The sequence below is a fragment of the Hemiscyllium ocellatum genome, chromosome 5 (assembly GCF_020745735.1).
Source record: "Hemiscyllium ocellatum isolate sHemOce1 chromosome 5, sHemOce1.pat.X.cur, whole genome shotgun sequence".
Classification (NCBI taxonomy): Eukaryota; Metazoa; Chordata; class Chondrichthyes; order Orectolobiformes; family Hemiscylliidae; genus Hemiscyllium; species Hemiscyllium ocellatum.
The window spans coordinates 55,986,553-56,007,780 of NC_083405.1; the positions used below are offsets into that span (position 1 = coordinate 55,986,553).

Genomic DNA, 21,228 nt, shown 5'->3' on the forward strand with positions numbered 1-21,228 from the left:
GACTGTACATCGTTTTGGCTGAAGTATTGATAGCTAGTTGCACAATCATTACATGAACTGCTGCTTCTAACATTACTATTCCTTCTTCAGGTTTCAATGTTTATCAATGGGTACCTGCTTGTTGGAAACTGTATGGAAACCTAAAAAATGGAAACTGTAATGGAAGAAATAATAATTGGAAAACAGAAATATAGAAGGACAAATACAAGCAGTACAAAAGCAGAAAATACAAGTGCGGAATATCATAGCACTTTTCTGAGCAGATCAGCAGACCAAATTGTGTTTAGATTCAACTTATTTAAACTGGCTGTACTGAACTGCAAACCTGTTTTATGTTTAGTACATATGTTCCTCTTCATTAATAATTAAGTTTTATTAATAAATCTTTGGATTAACAGATGAATTAGTCTGATACACTTTGGATCAAAAGCAATAAAACTTATCAGGATCACATATCCAAAAAACTAAACTTTAGCAACTCATCTGCAAACAGAATTACTGCAAATCTCTGATAACAGAGAAATGGCCTTGAACAAATCCACTAAATTAGTTTAATTAAATGCCCACACTTGTCTGCTGCTTAATTTTAATGCAAGATTGCATTAGAACTAAGAATTTCAGCCACTAAAATACCTTCAAAGTGGTAAACTGAAACTTAAAACAATTAAGGTGAAAGTGCATAATGCCACAAGTTTCACTGTCAGAATTTACATGAAAATATATTCAACCTTTTGTTGCTATTACAGTCTTTCATTGTTTTAAATAAAATGTGAACTACTGGCTATAATTGATGACATCACAATTATAAACAAAATAGGCCATACAGTGATGAAGATGGTAGGAACCCATTATATTTCAGATGTTTGTTGCTGAGTTATTCATGAATCCACTTGCATTGAGAGACATGGGAACAAATGTACTTACCAAAAATTGAAGAAATGGTTTTGGTTCAAAAACATGTAAGGGTCTGTACAAATTACATTTTTAGATACATTGATCAAGCACTGGGGACTTTTAAAAAATCTCTCCAGAATAGCAATAATCAAAACAAAATTGTCTGGTGAGCTCCCAAACCATATGAAATAATATATTGGTGTTCTAAAAGTAATATTGTTCACATATAAAATAACAATGTTTTAATGTTTTAAGAAGTTGAAGCATTGATTCAATCATAACCAAATAATTAGTCAGACACTTTACATAAAACTAAATAGAGAATTTTGGAAACAGTAAAATGCAACAGGTTTCAAATCATGAGACACATGAATACATATTTATCACAAAAGGTGATCAATATAGATCATATTTCCTTAATTTATAATCAGACCACAGCCTTAATATATTATTTTCCTACTGATTTTGCTGAATTGGCACATAACATTGGATTTATGCAATTTGTAAGTGGAATAAAAAAGATGATGCTCTGTAGAAATTCTCCAACAAAAGTGATCAGTTTTTAAAAAAAACCTGGCCATATTTAATTAATCACCCTCCTTTCACTTAAATGTCTGTATATTTTGTTAGTCAGCCAGATAATACTCAATTTTGAAACATTATAAATGGTTATATCTTGGCCCATCTTTATAATTTCCTTGAAGTTATGTACATGTACATTGCTACTTTGGAAAATCTTTGTTATCACAACTAAACAGTTATCTACATGGGACTTTAAAAGGAGTACTGAAACCCTCAGCTATTTTCAATGAAACTTATCTTATAAATACAATGCAGAACAATGGAGTGCACAAAAACATTCTACCACTTGTGAAAATTTCCTTTATATCTTTGCAAAGGCTTTCTTACTGGGAGTAAAATGGGTATTCACCCATTCCACAGCTATATTGTCCATCACACAGTGGTATCGCAAGAAGTATTCTGTGGGTATAGCTTTCTGCTAAGTTTAAGTCCATTAAATTTCAGTGCAAGATGCAAGTCTCGGAAATTGCTTATTCTAGGCCCTCTTCAGTTAAAACATTTCATTTGCAACAACTAAAATATTTTGATTTGAAAATCATTTGCATTTACAGTAATTTCATATAATGCAGAAATTTGGGAACTAAACTCCAAGGTGAAGGTTCTGGAAAAAGGCAGCAGTTTATGAAAGGACCAAGTTCCTTTTCTTCTTTTAAGACTTAAAAAATAGGCACACAAATACTGACAGTAACATTATTTTCATTTAAACTGAGTAATATTCTTGTAGAAATACTTAAAAGGGACAAAAATTATCCACATCCCAATTTTTTTTTAAAGACTCCATGAAAATAGATATATTTGTATGGTCTTAACTTCCAAATCTAATCATTTCCAATCCAGAAAGATGGCTGTATTTTGTATGATCCTTTCAAACTCTTTTTTAGCTGATACCTTGTCAGACGAGCTGTTTGGACAGTCATACATCTGCAGATGCTTCCTTTGGGCTTCATTCAGTTTAATGCTAAAGCAAGGGGAATCACAAAAGTCTTCCATAGTTGCCAGTTGTGGAATGGTAAACTTAACAGTAGTACAAAAAATGCCACTGATTTTTGGTGCTTTTACGTCGCCACCAAAACATCACTAACTCTGAAGTGTGGAAAAATTGAGATCTGAAGTGCATTTTTCTTAAAATCTGTACATATCAATGGCTCTGCCACACAGGATACTGCATGCTGGGCTAAGACTAAAACCCTTTTAAGTCTTTGTCAATAACCCAGACTTTCTACCAGTCTTATTCAGTATCAGGTTCTGCTGCTGGAAATGAAGATTTGCTTTTCTTATTCTTTTTCAGAAGCTGCTCTTGTTCTTTTTTTCTCCGTTTTTCCCTTTGTTTCTCTAACTTCTGTTGTGCTTTACGGGCTTTTTCAACTGATGACTTTAGGTCCTTTAGCTTCTTTTTAATTATGGCCCTATCTTGAGATACAATACCTAATGCCTGTAGTAAAGAAACATTTAGAATTATAGTTAACATACAATAAACAACTGTTTTGATTGTGCAACCCCCCCCCCCCCCACATCTAGGTGCAAAAATATTACTAAAACCAAACTTATTGCAAGTACGCAACGAGTTTGACAGCATCTGGAAAGAAAAAGGGCAGGTTAAAAGTTTGAATATAAATCCTTTGTCAAAACTAAGAGTGAACGAGGGAATCTTTACTAAAAATTATGAGCCAAATATTCTAAATGCCACTACTTTAAGTAGCTACTTACTTTCTGCAAGTTGGCTAAATATATGACATACTTCAACTATGAACACCAAGTAAAATTACTGAGATTACAAGAATCATACAAGTTAAATCTTCATTTGCCTGACATGAAGTGAATACTCTTTTGTGGGAATTGGTTTAGCTCAGTTGCTGGATTGTTGGCTTACACAGCAGCGCAATACCAACAATGTGGGTTCAATTCCCATCACTGGTTTGAGGTTACCATGAAGGACTCTTCTTCTCTACTTCTTCCCTCACCTGAGGTCTAGTGGCCCTCAGGTTAAATCACCACCAGTCACTTCCCTCTAATGAGAGAGCAGCCCCTATGGGTCTGGTAAGACTATGGAGACACACAACAATTCTTTTGCATATATAATATCCACTTAACTGTGATTATAGAACTAAAATATAACTTAGCATGAGTGAAGAATGCGGAATAATAGTGCCTAATTAGAACCAGTTAAAACAAAACAGATTACCAGTAAAACACACAACACAGATGCCAGAAGACTGGAGATGGGCTATCATGATGCAACTATTTTAAAAAGGTAGTAAGGAAAAACAAGGGAACTACAGACCAGTGAGCATGACATTGGTGGTGGTTAAGTTGTTGGAGGGAGTCCTGACGGACAGGTTCTATGTGTATTTGGAAAGGCAAGGACTGGTTTGGGATAGTTAACATGGCTTTGCGCATGGGAAATTCTGTCTCATGAACTTGATTGAGTTTTTTGAAGAAGTTACGAAGAGGATTGATGTGATCTAAATGGACTTCAGTGAGGCATTCGACAAGATTCTTCATGAGAGACTGGTTAGCAAGGTTAGATCTAACTGAATACAGGGAGAACTAGCCATTTGGATACAGCACTGGCTCAAAGGTAGAAGACAGAGGGTGGTGATGGAAGATTGCTTTACAGATTGGAGACCTTTGACCAGTGGTGTGCCACAAGAGTTGGTGCTGGATCCACTGCTTTTCATCATTTATATGAATGATTTGGATGTGAACATTGGTGGTATGGTTAGTAAGCTTGCAGATAACACCAAAATTGGAAGTGTAATGGACAGTGAAGAAGGTTACCTCAGAGTACAAACGGATCTTGATCAAATGGGCCAATGAGTGTTAGATGGAGTTTAATTTAGATAAATGTCAGATGCTGCATTTTAGAAAGGTAAATCAGGGCAGGGCTTAAACACTTAATGGTAAGGTCCCAAGGGGTGTGCTGAACAAAGGGATCTTGGAATGCAAGTTCATAGAACATAGAACATAGAAAAATACAGCGCAGTACAGGCCCTTCGGCCCTCGATGTTGCGCCGATCCAAGCCCACCTAACCTACACTAGCCCACTTTCCTCCATATGCCTATCCAATGCCCGTTTAAATGCCCATAAAGAGGGAGAGTCCACCACTGTTACTGGCAGAGCATTCCATGAATTCACGACTCGCTGAGTAAAGAATCTACCCCTAATATCTGTCCTATACCTACCAACCCTTAATTTAAAGCTATGCCCCCTCGTAATATCTGACTCCATACGTGGAAAAAGGTTCTCATGGTCAACCCTATCTAAACCCCTAATCATCTTGTACACCTCTATCAAGTCACCCCCAAACCTTCTTTTCTCCAATGAAAACAGTCCCAAGTGCCTCAGCCTTTCCTCATACGATCTTCCTACCATACCAGGCAACATCCTGGTAAACCTCCTCTGCACCCATTCCAGTGCCTCCACATCCTTCCTATAGTATGGCGACCAAAACTGCACACAATACTCCAGATGCGGCCGCACCAGAGTGTTATACAACTGCAACATGACCTCAGGACTCCGGAACTCAATTCCTCTACCAATAAAAGCCAGTACGCCATATGCCTTCTTCACAGCACTATTTACCTGGGTGGCTACTTTCAGAGATCTGTATACATGGACACCAAGATCCCTCTGCTCATCTACACTACCAAGTATCCGACCATTAGCCCAGTACTCCATCTTCTTGTTACTCTTACTCATAGATCTTTGAAAGTGAAATCGCAGGTAAATAGGATAGAGAAGAAGGCGTTTGGCATGCTTGCCTTTATTGGTCAGTGCATTGAATATAGGAGTTGAGAGGTGATGCTGTGGCTGCACAGGACATTGATTAGGCCACTTTTGGAATACTGTGTGCAATTCTGGTCTCCCTGCTTTAGGAAGGACATAGTGAAACCTGAAAGGCTTCAGAAAGGATTTACAAGGATGTTGCCAGGGTTGGAGGGTTTGAACTATAGAGAGAGGCTGAATAGGCTGGGGCTGTTTTCCCTGGAGCACCGGAGGCTGAGGGTTGACCTTATAGATGTTTATAAAATCATGAGGGCATGGATACAGGGAATAGCCAAGGTCTTTTCCCTGAGGCTGGGGAATCCAAAACTAAAGGACGTAGGTTTAAGATGACAGGAGAAAGATTTAAAAGAGACCTAAGGGGAAACGTTTTTATGCAGGGGGTGGTGCATATATGGACTGAGCTGCCACAGGAAATGGTGGAGACTGGTACAATAAGAACATTTAAAAGGCATCTGAATGAGTATGTGAAAAGGAAGGGCTTAGAAGAGTTTAAATGCCAGCAAATGGTAGTAGTGGGTGTTTTTTAAGCTGGAGGTCCTTGACAAGTGGCGTTCTGCAGAAAAAAAGTGCTAGTAAATGGGACTAGATTAATTTAGGATATCTGGTCAGCATGGATGAGTTGGATCGAAGGATCTGTTTCTGTCTCTGTGCCCTACAAACCATTGACTACACGTCCAGTTAACACCGCCTACATATTCAGACATTAATTTGTAGTATAATCCAGAGTGGAGGTGGAAGAATCACAACTTCCGGCGATGAATGCACTTCTCCGTGTTTCATCAGTAATTCAGACTGCCTGATCAACACTGCCCTATTGCACAGTGGATCTGCTTGAACTAGTTGTCAGATTACTTAAGCTGTCATGGAGGCCCAACTCAGTTCCATTTACTGCGCGAGACTTCAATTTAGAGGACATTAAATGGCTTATGATAAGCTATTTTCAATAACACATTTTATGAACTAAAAGACAAGTATTATTCATGTAGTTAATGATGAAATCCTTGAAGCTCTAAAGACATTCAAGCCACTTGAAGACATTACCTAGAGGGAAAACTTGTGAATACTATCTGATTTATCCGAATGCCTAGCTTTCTCAGGTTTTCGAGAGGCAAGTGTTTATGGCTGAAAATTTGTGGATTCAATTGGAAAAATCAGTATTGTATTTTAAACTTACTGGTCACCCTAATCCAGTGTCTGATGAGAGGAGTATGAGTGAAGAATCATGCCTGTTATGAGACTGATGACTGCTTCAAGATGGGAAATGCTAAGTCAAATTATTAATAAGCTTAGTAGACAATGAGCACATTTTCTTCTTCATTGCAGATAAATGACACAATTTTAAAGGGAGTGCAGTAACATAGATAGTTAAAGTGTAATATATGCAGATTCTTGAAGCAGGCAAATCAATAAGGCTGTTTAAAATAAAGCAAATGGAATTATGTCTTTCAGTATTGAGAAATTGTCCTTAGAATGGGAGTTTATCAGGCTGAAAGTGGCTTAAGAACTTGCAGGACCTGCAGAATGTGATTGTGGAAACATGATTTTATTCTGTTTTACTGAATAGACTGGCCAACTGCCAGATGGAAAAACCAGAGACAGAGTGTCACCGCTGGACAGCCTTCTGGGTGACATATTCAGGCAACAGATCAGGGTGGGGTTGTAGAGACAGAAACAAATGCAGCAATAATTGTTGGGATAAGGAGATACATGATTGTCACAGAGGCTAGAAGGGGCAGTGATTGGGAGAAAGGTAGGCTGAAAACTTGCAAGGTTTCGGGATGAAGGGCTCCTGCCCGAAACGTCGATTTTCCTGCTCCTTGGATGCTGCCTGACCTGTTACGCTTTTCCAGCACCACTCTAATCTTGACTGAAACCTTCCAAAACAGGCTGAGTGGGAGTCAGGACTTCTGCAGCCCCTACCCCATAAAAATTGGAATAAAAGGCAGGCAACAATTGGATCAAAACATGCAGATATAATTTAGCTGTTACAGAATGATACAGCATTGAAATTAATTGAGCCTGTGTCAGCCCTGTCCTTATTTTTATACAGGCTATTATTGATATGCTATTTACAGTATATTAGGAAAACAGATGGTAAAGAAGTATAGCTTATAGAAATGTAGGAATTTCTTGAGAGCACCTTTTGTAAACAGTGACCTGCTAATGGATTCGCTCTGGCCCTCCATCAGAAGTTAGAAGATTCAAGAAAGAGATGCTTCTCTCCCACATTTGCTGTTAGTAGATTTACAAGTCCATAAATATCAAATGTAGGAAATAGGGAAGTCAGAAAAGGAAAGGGAAGATCTGAGGTAGAGTTTGAAGGAGGAAGGAGAGATTGACTGAGACTGGGAGGAATTAAGACAGGATGGTTGGGAGGGAGTGAGGGAGAGTGAGTGAGGGAAGAATATATGAACAGCAATAGGGGCAACAGTAGATGCTGATGGTCTGAAATAAAAACAAAACACTGAAGAAACTCAACAGGTCTGACAGCTCTGTGTAGTGAGAAACAGGGCTAATATTTCCAGTCCAAAGCCTCCTCAGTTCAGAGACTATTGCTGAGTGACAGCTGAATATCTCTTATGAGGGTTTGTCAGGTCTGTTTGCTGAACAATGAAACACTAAAAGTCAACCCTTATCTCTCTCTCTCCAAAACCTTGCATGACACTGCTTTCCAAAGTTGCTTGCTTTCTTTTTGTAACCAGCAAAAAGACCATAGTCTTTTTTGTTAATCCTTTGGACATTCCAGTTGAAAATAATTACATGATAATTCCTTTGCAAGCCAGTAAAGCTCAAAAGGCCATTTTCCAGTTCTTATAATCCTTAAATATATGTGATTGCAACACACCTTTACCTTTGGAAGATATCATACCATTTTCAAAGAGTCCTATGATTCTATAAAATGATGTATAAATAACAACATAATAAATTTACAGTAATTCAATTCTTTCACTCTTTATATAAGATTTATACAATCTCAAAGTTTGGGAGAAGATTTGTAGCTCGGGTGCTCGTTGTTGTGGTTCTGTTCGCCGAGATGGGAGTTTTTGTTGCAAACGTTTCGTCCCCTTTCTAGGCGACATCCTCAGTGCTTGGGAGCCTCCTGTGAAGCGCTTCTGTCATGTTTCTTTCGGCATTTATAGTGGCTTGTCTCTGCCGCTTCCGGTTGTCAGTTGCTGTCTGCTGCAGTGGCTGGTATATTGGGTCCAGGCCGATGTGTTTGTTGATAGAATCAGTGGATGAGTGCCATGCCTCTAGGAATTCCCTGGCTGTTCTCTGTTTGGCTTGCGCTATAATAGTAGTGTTGTCCCAGTCGAATTCATGTTGTTTGTCGTCTGTGTGTGTGGCTACTAAGGATAGCTGGTCGTGTCATTTCGTGGCCAGTTGGTGCTCGTGGATGCGGGTTGTTATCTGTCTTCCTGTTTGTCCTATGTAGTGTTTTGTGCAGTCCTTGCATGGGATTTTGTATATTACGTTGGTTTTGCTCATGCTGGGTATCGGGTCCTTTGTCCTGGTGAGTTGTTGTCTGAGAGTGACTGTTGGTTTGTGTGCTGTTATGAGTCCTAGTGGTCGCAGCAGTCTGGCTGTCAGTTCGGAAATGCTCCTGATGTATGGTAGTGTGGCTAGTCCTTTGGGTTGTGGCATATCCTCGTTCTGTTGTCTTTCCCTTAGGCATCTGTTGATGAAATTGCATGGGTATCCGTTTTTGGTGAATATCTTGTATACCCGCATCCACGAACACCAACTAGCCACGAAATGACACGACCAGCTATCCTTAGTAGCCACACACACAGACAACAAACAACTTGAATTCGACTGGGACAACACTACTATTATAGCGCAAGCCAAACAGAGAACAGCCAGGGAATTCCTAGAGGCATGGCACTCATCCACTGATTCTATCAACAAACACATTGACCTGGACCCAATATACCGGCTACTGCAGCAGACAGCAACTGACAACCGGAAGAGGCAGAGATAAGCCACTAAAAATGCCGAAAGAAACATGACAGAAGCGCTTCACAGGAGGCTCCCAAGCACTGAGGATGTCAAAGAAAGGGGACGAAACGTTTGCAACAAAAACTCCCAGCTCAACGAACAGAACCACAACAATTTATACAATCTTTCTACTGTTAAAAAATTCAACTATTTCAACACCTTTACATTTGTGACACTGCAAAAATTATGTACTTTTTTCTGCAATATGAACAATTCTGATAATATAAACCTAAATTATGTTTCATTTTCTTTCCAGCTACTACTGTATATTAATATCTCATTGAAGTAGGCCACAAAATTTGGGACACTACTGACAATTTGATTCAGTATTCTTTGGAATGCAGCAGGAACATTTATTAAACCCAAGTGGCATGGTTCAAAATTGATAAACCCTATCTAGTGCAACAAAAGCTGGTACCTCTTAAGCTCCTGAAGTCAATAGTGATTGCCAGTGCTTTGATAAATCAGTTTTTGTAAGGAATGAGGCATTGCCAATCCTATCAATACAATACTGTGACAGAGGGTTTGGGTACTGAAATGTTTATGTGACTACATTTATTTTTCTATAATCAATGCAGAATATAGTTGACCCACCATTAGATTTAGGAATTGATACTCTGCTGATGAACTCCTACTGCTTTGGCTAGATTCAATCGAGTGATTTTCTAACATATATTAAATCTCTTTTTGCCTGAACTTGTTTTTCCTGGTCTTAAATGATGAGGATATTATTTTATTGATTCTAATTCTCCAATAGCGACAACATGCTTTAAAGAGGTAAACATGTGGCTCAAAGGTTGGTGCGGAAGAACCTAGTTCGGCTTCACGAGACATTCACCCAGTACTGGGGAAGGAGGAGCTGTTCTGATGGGACAGGCTCCACCTGAATGATGTTGGGAGCGGAGTCCTAGCTACACACATAAGTAGGATTGAGCTTTAAACTAAGTAATGGGGGGTAGGTACAGTTGCATGGAAAATTATGGAAAAAGTGAGAGGAGGAGGAGCAGAGGTTATTAAAATTTCAAGAACAAGTAACAGGACAGAAAGCAGAGGGAGTGGGATTTCCTTGTTAGTAGGAAATGCAATTAAATCAACAGCAAGAAGTGACTGAGACTCAGACAGCATAGAATCCATATGGATAGAGTTGAGGAACTGAAAGGAAAGAAGATCCTGACAGGAGTTATATACAGACTTCCTAGCAGCAGTCAGGATGTTGGGAAGAAAATAAATCATGAGATAGAAAAGCATGTAAGAAAGGCACAATTATAGCAATCATGGGGACTTCAATCTGCAAGTGGACTGGGAAAACTAGGTTGGTAACAGATCACAAGAAAAGGAATTCGTGGAATGTCAATTATATTGTTTTTTGGAGCAGGTGTGGTAGAGCCCACTAGGGAACAGGCAATTCTGGACTTGATGATGGAGGACCAATTCCAACACCGCACAGCCCAGATGGCCTCCTTCTTCAAGGACCGCAGATTCCCCCCAGACGTGATCGACGATGCCCTCCAACGCATCTCCTCCACTTCCCGCTCCTCCGCCCTTGAGCCCCGCTCCTCCAACCGCCACCAAGACAGAACCCCACTGGTTCTCACCTACCACCCCACCAACCTCCGCATACAACGTATCATCCGCCACCATTTCCGCCACCTCCAAACGGACCCCACCACCAAGGATATATTTCCCTCCCCTCCCCTATCAGCGTTCCGCAAGGACCACTCCCTTCGTGACTCCCTCGTCAGATCCACACCCCCCACCAACCCAACCTCCAGCCCCGGCACCTTCCCCTGCAACCGCAGGAAATGTAAAACTTGCGCCCACACCTCCACACTCACTTCCCTCCAAGGCCCCAAGGGATCCTTCCATATCCGCCACAAGTTCACCTGTACCTCCACACACATCATCTATTGCATCCGCTGCACCCGATGTGGCCTCCTCTATATTGGTGAAACAGGCCGCTTACTTGCGGAACGCTTCAGAGAACACCTCCGGGCCGCCCGAACCAACCAACCCAATCACCCCGTGGCTCAACACTTTAACTCTCCCTCCCACTCCACCGAGGACATGCAGGTCCTTGGACTCCTTCACCGGCAGAACACAACAACACGACGGCTGGAGGAGGAGCGCCTCATCTTCCGCCTGGGAACCCTCCAACCACAAGGTATGAATTCAGATTTCTCCAGTTTCCTCATTTCCCCTCCCCCCGCCGTGTCTCAGTCGGTTCCCTCAACTCAGCACCGCCCTCCTAACCTGCAATCCTCTTCCTGACCTCTCCGCCCCCACCCCACTCCGGCCTATCACCCTCACCTTGACCTCCTTCCACCTATCCCACCTCCATCGCCCCTCCCCCTAGTCCCTCCTCCCTACCCTTTATCTTAGCCTGCTTGGCTCTCTCTCTCTCTTATTCCTGATGAAGGGCTTATGCTCGAAACGTCGAATTCTCTATTCCTGAGATGCTGCCTGGCCTGCTGTGCTTTGACCAGCAACACATTTGCAGATGTGTAATGAGGCAGACTTGATTAGGGAGCTTCAGGTGAAGGAACTCCGAAGGGTCAGTGACCATGATATGATAGAATCTGCAGTTTGAGAGGCAGAAGTTGAAATCAGATGTAACAGTTTTACAAAGTTGATTGGAGAGGGAGCCTAGATGGGAAGATGGTGAAGGAGCGAAAAACAGGAGTTTCTGGGGATAATTTGGGAGACACAGTAGAAATGCATCTCAAGGAAGAAGAAACATATGAAGGGGAGAATGAGGCAACCATGGCTGACAAAGGTAGTCAGCGACAGTGTAAAAGCAACAGAAAAAACATACAATGTGGGAAGTTAGAAGATTGAGAAGCCTTTAAAAACCAGTACAGCGGAGCTAGAAAAAGCAATAAGATGGGTGGGGAGAAGATGAAATATTAGGGTAAGCTAGGTAGTAATACAAAATAAGATTGCAAGAGGATTTTAGACATACAAAAGGTAAGAATGAATCTGAAAGGTCTGAAGGTGAATAAATTATACAGACTAGAAGGACTACACTGCAAAGTTACAGAGTCATACAGTAGAGAAATAGACCCTTCAGACAAAACTTATCTGGACTAGCCCAATATGACTTAGTTCCATTTGCCAGCATTTGACCCCTAACCCTCTAAACCTTTCCTACAGCTGAGAAGATTGTACAGAAGTTGGTGGTGACGGGAATCGGTCATTACTAAGATTTTATGAGCCCATTATCATGGGTGAGATTATGGAGGACTTGGGAAGTGCATGGTAAAATAGGCAAAAGTGAGGACTGGAGATGCTGGAAACCAGAGTTTAGATCAGAGTGGTGCTTGAAAAGCATAGCAGGTCAGACAGCATCTGAGGAGCAGGAAAATCAACGTTTCAGGCAAAAGCCCTTCCTCAGGAATAGAGGCAGAAAGCCTCCAGAGTGGAGAGATAAAATGGTAAAATGGGGCTGAGTCAGTGTGGCTTTGTCAAGTAGAGATCACAGAGTCGTAGAGATGTACAGCATGGAAACAGACCCTTTGGTCCAACTCATCCATGCCGATCAGATATCCCAACCTAATCTAATCCCATTTGCCAGCACCTGGCCCATATGCTTCCAAACCCTTCCCATTCATATACCCATCCAGATATTTTTTTAAATGTTGCAATTGAACTGGCCTCCACCACTTCCTCTGGCAACTCATTCCATATACATAACACCCTCTGCGTGAAAAAGTTGCCCCTTAGATCTCTTTTATATCTTTTCCCTCTCATCCTAAATCTATGCCCTCTAGTTTTCCTCACCCCAGGGAAAATACCTTGTCTATTTGTCCTATCCATGCCCCTCATGATTTTATAAACCTCTGTAATGCCACCCTTCAGCCTCTGACATTCCAGGGAAAACAGCCCCAGCCTATCAGCCTCTCCCTATACCTCAAATCCTCCAACCCTGGCAGCATCCTTGTAATTCTTTTCTGAACCCTTTCAAGTTTCAAAACATCCTTCTGATAGGAAGGAGAGCAGAATTGCACGCAATATTCCAAAAATGGCCTAACCAATATCCTGTACAGCCACAACATGACCTCCCAATTTCTGTGCTCAATATTTTGACCAATAAAGGAAAGCATACTAAATGCCTTCTTCATATCCTGGGTCTGGGTGGGTTGCTCTTCGGAGGGTCGGTGTGGACTTGTTGGGCTGAAGGCCTGTTTCCACACTGTAAGTAATTTAATCAAAGTAATCTAATCTAATCCTATTGACTCTACTTTCAAGGAGCTATGAAACTGCACTCCAAGATCTCTTTGTTCAGCAACACTCCCTCGGATCTTACCATTAAGTGTAAAAGTCCTGCTGAGATTTGTTTTCCCAAGATGCAGCACCTTACATTTATCTAGATTAAACTCCATCTGCCACTCCTCCGCCCACTGGCCCATCTGATCGTGCCTGATAAATCTGCTAGAATTCCTTGAGAAGGTAATAAGCAAGTGAGACAAAGCAAAAGGCAATGGATGTGATCTATTTGGATTTTTAGAAGGTTTCTGATAAGGTACCGCACAGGAGGCTGCTAAATAAGATAACAGCCTGTGGTGTTAGAGGGAAGGTACTGGCTGGATAGAGGATTCAGTGACTGGCAGACAGTAGAGAGTGGGGATAAAGATGTTTATTTCAGGACACACCCAGTGACCAATGAAGTTCACCTTAATACAGTAACGATTTGGATGGAGGAATTGAGGGCATTATTGTTAAATTTGCAAAGGACTGAAAACTAGGCGGTGGGATAGGTAGTTTTGAGGTAATGGGGAAATTGCTGAAGGATTTGGACAAACTAGCAGTGTGGGCATGGAAGTGATAGATGGAATAATGTGGAAGTTATAGCAGGAAGAATATTTTCTAAACTATTTTCTAAATGGCAAGGGTTTTGAAAATCTGTAGCACAAAGGACTTAGGAGTCCTTGTTCAGGATTCTCTTAAAGTTAATATGCAGATTTAGTTGGCGGTTAGAAAGGAAAATGCAATGTTAGCATTCATTTCAGGAAGGCTAGAATACAAGAGCAGAGATGTACTGCTGAGGCTGTGTAAGGCTTTGATCAAATTACATTTGGAATATTGTGAGCAGGTTTAGGCCCCGATTCTCAGGGGTTGTCATATGAGGAGCAGTTGAGAACTCTGGGTGTGTATTCAATGGAGTTTGGAAGGATGGCATTGGTGGGGTGGAGGGCGGAGAGGTGATAGTAATTTGATGAAAACTTCCAAAATACTGACAGGCCTGGATAAAGAGGACATGGAGAAGATGATTTCATTTGTAGGAGAGACTAGGATCTAAGTGCACAGCCTCTCAGTGAAGGGATGACCCTTCAGAACTAAGATGAGGAATTTCTTCAGCCAGAGGGCAGTTAACCTGTGGAACTCATTTTTGCAGATGGCGGTAGAGGCCATTGAGTGTATTTAAAACAGAAATAGATAGTTTCTTGATTAGTAAAGGCATCAAGCGTTATAGGAAGAAGGCAGGAGAATTAAGTTAAGAAACATATTAAACCATGATCAATTGGTGGAACAGACTCAATGCCTAATTGAGAGCGGCACAGTGGCTCAGTGCAGGGCAGCATGGTGGCTTGGCGGAAGGGGGCACAATGGCTCAGCGGTTAGCACTGCTGCCTCACAGTGCCAGTGACCCAGGTTTGATTCCCGCCTTTGGTAGACTGTCTACGTGGAATTTACACATTCTCCCTGTGTCTGCATGGGTTTTCCCCGGGTGCTCTGGTTTCCTCCCACAATCCAAAGATGTGCAAATCAGAGGAATTGGCCATGCTAAATTGCTCATAGTGTTAGGAGCATTAGTCAGGGCTAAACATAGTGAAATGGGTTGGGTAGGTTACTGTTCGGAGGGATGGTGTGGACTTGCTGGGCCAAATGGCCTGTTTCTACATTTGGGAATCTAATCTAATTCTGCTCCCCTATCTTAAGATCTTATGTTTGTCTAACGTTGTGCATCCCAGTGGATCTCAATCAATGCCCTTGAATCCCATAATTATCCCATAATCTTTCTGTTGTCCTTCCTCCCAGTGCAATAATAGAGTCTAACTGTTCTAGTATTTCAGTACTGGCTAATCAGATTATGGGAGGTTAACTTTGTGAATTGTCTACACTTCCTTCTAATTCACTGTTACAGTGTCAGTCTTTCTCCACTAGTCTCACCACCTGATACTCTTGCTTTTTTTTAAACCAACTTCTCTTCGATGTTATTGTTCAAACATGTTTACATGACATAACCGATTCTTGAGGTATGTTCCGGTATCATTCACATCCAGAAACTGTTCAGCTAGCCAGGAGTCAGATAGTTGTTGTCAGGCTGACAGCTTTTTGTATCCACCCACAAACCAATCAGCAGTCGGTTGCCAGCTGAATTCAATTTCGTGCACATCCCCAGGGTCAGATTGTCTACAAACATCTTACCCCACTGCTTGAATAAAGCAGCAGTGCAAACACTATTCACATTTGCTTTTTTAAAACAGCAATTGCTTCCACATTCCTTGTTTTTAGGAATAGTCTATTTCCCATTTCAGTCCACAATTATAAATAAAGAACAATAAAAAGATATAGTCTTTTAATAGAGACAATGTTGGAAGCTTGGTCTAACAGTATTTCTACTGGCAGCCCATATTGAGAAAAACAATTGAGCTAATTATTCTACCACAGCTTTAGCTGTAATTGCCAAAGGAATAGCTTCTGGAAATCCAGCTGTCATATCTATAATTGTAATGATATACTGGTGTTCAGTTTTCATTTTTTTGTAATGGCCTTACGCAATTTATTAACACTCTACGGAATAGTTCTACAAAAATATATATCAGTATTAATGGTGTTGGTGAGGCTTTCTCACTACCTGATCGCATGGCATGTTTTACAGAACTGCAGTGCATCCTTATGAAGACCCAAACAGGAATATATGCCTGTTTATCAATGTTTGAGTCTTTGTATTCCTCCAAGTACAGCTGTGGAATTTCATGTACTTCCTTCCAAAGCTCTTTACTATATCAGGACAAAACCATTACTGGAAGAATAACCATCATTCTTCATCTGCAGATCTGTGAGGATGCCTCCACTTCCCCCTCAGAACTCCATCTTTAAAAGCATAAAGTTCCAGAATTTCTTCAGCCTCAGCTTTCGTGTGGGCTGATTGTGCTAACATACTTAATTCTGGATTTGCTTTCTACAGTTTCAGTTAAAGACAACTTGCTAAATGCGTCTTGTAAATTATCTCCAGCTTTTTGAAAATATCTCACTGATCTTACATCTGCTTGTGGTAGCACATTGACATCTGGTGATGGAGTTTGTTCGACCATTGTTCTGGTCTCTATATGTGCCGGTAAAAAAAATGCCTGGAATTTGTTCCTGTAACTGCTTCACCTCTTTAACAGCCTCTATGATGGACAAAGCTACAACCTTTACTCTGCACAAATGATTCTTTAGGAGTGAGTCGACCCACTAATGGGTAACTTCTGACCATTTCCAAATGTCGCTGTTCTGGATAGTAGGTCACATTCTAGGTGCACTTGGTACAAAGGAACAGATACATGTTCGCCACTAATTCCATTTATCAAACTTCCATTTGGCTTTCAATATACTGTCTAGAGGAAAATGCAAGCTTGTCTCTAGCACATATGAACATACGAATCGGGAGCAGGAGTAAGTAATTCAGCATCTTGAGTCTGCTTGATGATTCAATAAGATGAATAAAACATTCCTGCCTTCCTGATAACCTTTCAACCCTTTGCTTAACAAGATTCTATCCACTTCTGCCTTTAAAATACATAAAGATTCGGTTTCCACTGCATTTTCAGGAAGAGGTTTCCAAAGACTCACAACCCTCACAAAAAGATTTTTGCCTAATCTGAATTAAACAGGTGATCCATGATTTTTAAACAGTAAACTCTAGTTCTAGATTCTTCCATAAGAGGAAACTTGCTCTCCACATCTATCCTGTCAAAACCCTTTAGGATTTTACATATTTTAAATTGTTTCTAACATCCAGCGAATACAAGCCAAGCCCAACCAACTTTTATAGGACAAAGTTAAAAATCACACAACACCAGATTATAGTCCAACAAGTTTATGTGGAAGTACTGGCTCACCTGTATACCTAAAACATAAGTTCCTTATTTTCTCTGATAATATATCTTAACCTTGTATTAGTCTTCCAAATTACTTACTGTATACTAACCTTTTGCAGTTCATGCATGAGGACATCCAGATCCCTCTGCATCACAGAGCTCTGCAATCTCTCACCACTTAGAAAACATGCTTCATGTTTTATTCTTCCTGCCAAAATGGACAATTTCAAAATTTTCCACATTATACTCCACTTGCTGCACCTTTACCCACTCATTTAAACTGTCAATATCTTTTTGTAACCTCCTTGTTCCCTCTCTTTACTATTAGCTAGACAATCTTTCTTTCATCAATGCTAATAGGTTAACGCTAAACTACTAAATTTTTAATTTCTGCAATAACCTTCGATGTGCCACCTTTTCAAATGCCTTCTGGAAATCTAAGTACCACTTTTCCTTTATCAATGACACATGTTGTCTCCTTAAAGAACTCCAACAGACTGATCAATTGTGATTTCCTTTCATAAAGCGGTTGACCCTGCATGATTAACTTGAACTGATCCAAGTGCCCTGATATAACTTGTTTAATAACAGCGTTTAACATTTTGTCTATGACAGATATTAAACCAATTGGCAAGTAGTTTCCTGCTTTCTGTCTCCCCTTTTGAATGAAGAGTTTGTTTTAACTCGTTATATGAGTTTAGCCGTAACATTTAAAGAGAAAGGAGCTAGTTTCCTTTGACAAAAATCCTTCATAGCTCTCATCTACTTGCTCATCTCTCCTGCATGCTTAGTAGCATTTATATTCCAGTTAAAGCTACAAATTGAGCTGTGGCATTATCCTTCTGACCTCCTTTTCTAAACTCTCTCTTAAGTTTCATTGACTCCAAGTACAAAGGGCTTCTCACACAACTTCCAGCATTCTGAATAAAGGTGTCTCATTTATTATGAAATGAACATTTATGTCTATGATTCTCACTTTCACCCTCAGCAACAGTTTTTCTGGTCTGAGGTAGAATTCCTGAGGTCTGTTCCTTCTTTACTTTTACTACTTGCCTTCCTTTCACACTCCCATGTTTTTGGGTTGATAAGAGGGATGGAAAAAAAAATTCATGGATCAGATTATCATCAGCCATCTTCCCTGTCTTTCTATCTGCTGCAAACCTCTGGTGAATTTTTAAATTCTTCTAAGAAAGTAATTTCTCTGAGAGCTTCATACATGGTATATACTCCCAATGTCCATACTAATGACCAAAACTATTTTGCCTCAACCTTTCAAACTGTAGATCTGCCTCGGTTGTTTTCTTAAGTTTTCAAGTTTTTGCCTATGTGCCTGAGGAACTAACTTATATGCATCCAGAACAGCCTCATAATGCATCAAAAGTTTTCTTAAAGCAAATGAGATTCACACATTCCTGTATGTGTCAACCTCTTCTGCATGGGCAATATCCAAGTTTCCTTCACTGTTCCTTTCGTTTTACTACTTTATCAGACAATAAAGAACACCTCTTTTCCTTTTCTTCAAAGTTTATACAAACTTAAAATATTTCCTTATTGGATTTCAGATTAAGGTTAGGTTTTCCCTCATCAGAGCCTCCCTTTCAGGTCTCTCTTTTTAACTCTCGTCTTCTAAGCTGATATCTTTGTTCCAATTCCCACTTTTTACCCTTTCTTTTTCTCTCCTGAAACTCCAATTCTAGCCTTTGAGGTGCTTCTTTGAAATATTCTCTCTTCTGAAACTCAAGAATTTTAAGTTCCAAATTTTCTTTTCTTTCTCTGATATTTGCATCTATTTCTGATCTAATTCTGTTTCATTTCATTTTATGTTCAAACTGCTTAAAGAGTAACTCAATAATAATTAATTTGGATAACTCATGACTTAGAGTACCTGGTCTCTCATGTTTTTCCACTAATCCCAAATAACATGCTAGTATGCAAATTATCTCTGCCTTCTTTGTCTTTGTAGCAAATTCCGCATTTAGCTTGATTGCCAATTCTATTTGTTCACCCTTTGTAAAATTCTGTAAACCTGTCAGAGATGCATCCTCCATCTTAAAAATAAATTAGGTCCTTCTAATGCCTTCTCATTTCTTATAATGAGAAACCTGGTATCTGTTCCTTTCTCCTTTACTAATTATTGTTACTTCATGTCTATTTTCACATTGTTCACATCCAAAAAATTCCCACATAAGCTCCAAACTTTGACACAGGAGGTGTGCCCTGGAAATCAAGCCTGATCACTTCACAAGCTGTACCAGAAGTCAAAGTTTCATATTCAAACACCAAATGTGGTCAATTTGCTTCTCTTTATTATTCGAGTAAAAAGTGAGGTCTGCAGATGCTGGAGATCAGAGCTGAAAATGTGTTGCTGGTTAAAGCGCAGCAGGTCAGGCAGCATCCAAGGAACAGGAAATTCGACGTTTCGGGCAAAAGCCTGAAACATTCCTGTTCCTTGGATGCTGCCTGACCTGCTGCGCTTTAACCAGCAACACATTTTCAGCTTCTTCTCTTTATTATTGCCAACTAGAATAAATGATACTTTCCATTAAACTTAAAAAATGTTAATTATAGGCAAACCTATTTTTAAACAGGTGACAAATTAAAGTTATCAACTGGGCTCCTATGTGACTTTAATTCCAAACACACAAACATACACACACACACAAAGAGACAGGATGAGACACTGGCTCTGCACAGTAATTACGAGTGGGAAAATAAGGAAACTCTTATAGATCAGAAGTCCAAGCTTAGAGTGTGGGTGACTTTCTCACAGCTCATTGGTTTCATGTCTATGAGTTCATGTTGTTGTCAATTGCGGAATGATGGAAAAGCTTCAGACCAGATTTCAAATTCAGGTGAGAAACAATTACAAATCCTGATACTTGAAACCTTAGCAGGTTTTCCAGGCTACTTCATCGACAGGAATACAAAGGGTGCTATTTCATTTCCAAAATCTGACTGTTACAGTCTGAGAGAAAGTTCTACATCAAACTCCCAGCAATTATTTACATCTTGTAGGCCTGTACTAAAGAAAACACTAGTTACCCCAGTCTTGAGTCTGTTGCTAGGCAATAGTGTCATAGAACCATTGGCTCTTTTCAGGTCTGTTTGCTCAACAATGAAAACAACAAACTCGTAGCATACTTCTCTAAATCTTTGCTGGACACTACTTCTAAAATCAGAGTTTTTTGGTAAACAGAAAATAGACCATATTTGCCTTTGACTTTCTAGTTCATAAATCCTTTACAACCCAGTAACTGGAAAACATTATCAGGATTGCACAAAACCAGCATGGCATTATGAAAAGTATGTTAAAATTTTCGAGGAGAAAGTGAGGTCTGCAGATGCTGGAGATCAGATGAAGGGCTTATGCCCGAAACATCGAATTTCCTGTTCCTTGGATGCTGCCTGACCTGCTGCGCTTTTCCAGCAACACATTTTCAGCCATTATGAAAAGTATGTCATGTTTAACAAGTCTACTGGAGTTTTTGAAGATGCAACGAGCAGAATACTTCTTGTGGTTCTGTTTGCTGAGCTGGGACTAATGCTGTATGGCAAGGATCAGTGCTTGGGCCTCAGCTATTTAGGACAAATATAAATGACCTGAGGTAACCAAATGCAATATTTCCAAGTTTGCTGATATCACAAAACCAGACAGGATTGCGAGTTGTGAGGAGGATGCATGTAAGCTCCAAGGTGATTTAGACAAGTTGAATGAGTGAGCGAATAAATGGCAGATGCAGTACATGTGGATAATTGTGAAGTTATACACTTCAGTATGAGAAACAGAAAGGAAGAGTTCTATTTAGATAGTGACATACTGGTAAGAATGGATATGCGAAGGGAGTACGTCAATGAAAGCATGCAGGCAAGTGCAACAAACAGTTA

The 21,228-nt window shown here is 40.2% G+C and overlaps 1 protein-coding gene across 5 annotated transcripts in view; it reads right to left on the minus strand.

Annotated features, from left to right (window-relative positions):
- The window catches only part of ppp1r9a (protein phosphatase 1, regulatory subunit 9A), a 425,367-nt gene that overhangs the window by 77,702 nt on the left and 326,437 nt on the right, over positions 1-21,228 (minus strand). For 3 of the 5 annotated variants that reach the window (XM_060824770.1, XM_060824766.1, XM_060824767.1), the window contains exon 17: positions 1,292-2,908. The exons of 1 other annotated variant lie outside the window; for it this stretch is intronic. In XM_060824770.1, the coding sequence (XP_060680753.1) occupies positions 2,705-2,908 (204 nt within the window). In that variant the 3' untranslated portion in view covers positions 1,292-2,704. Of the gene's footprint in view, positions 1-1,291; positions 2,909-21,228 lie in introns of those variants that run through there. One more of the 5 variants, XM_060824765.1, reaches the window with a different exon arrangement.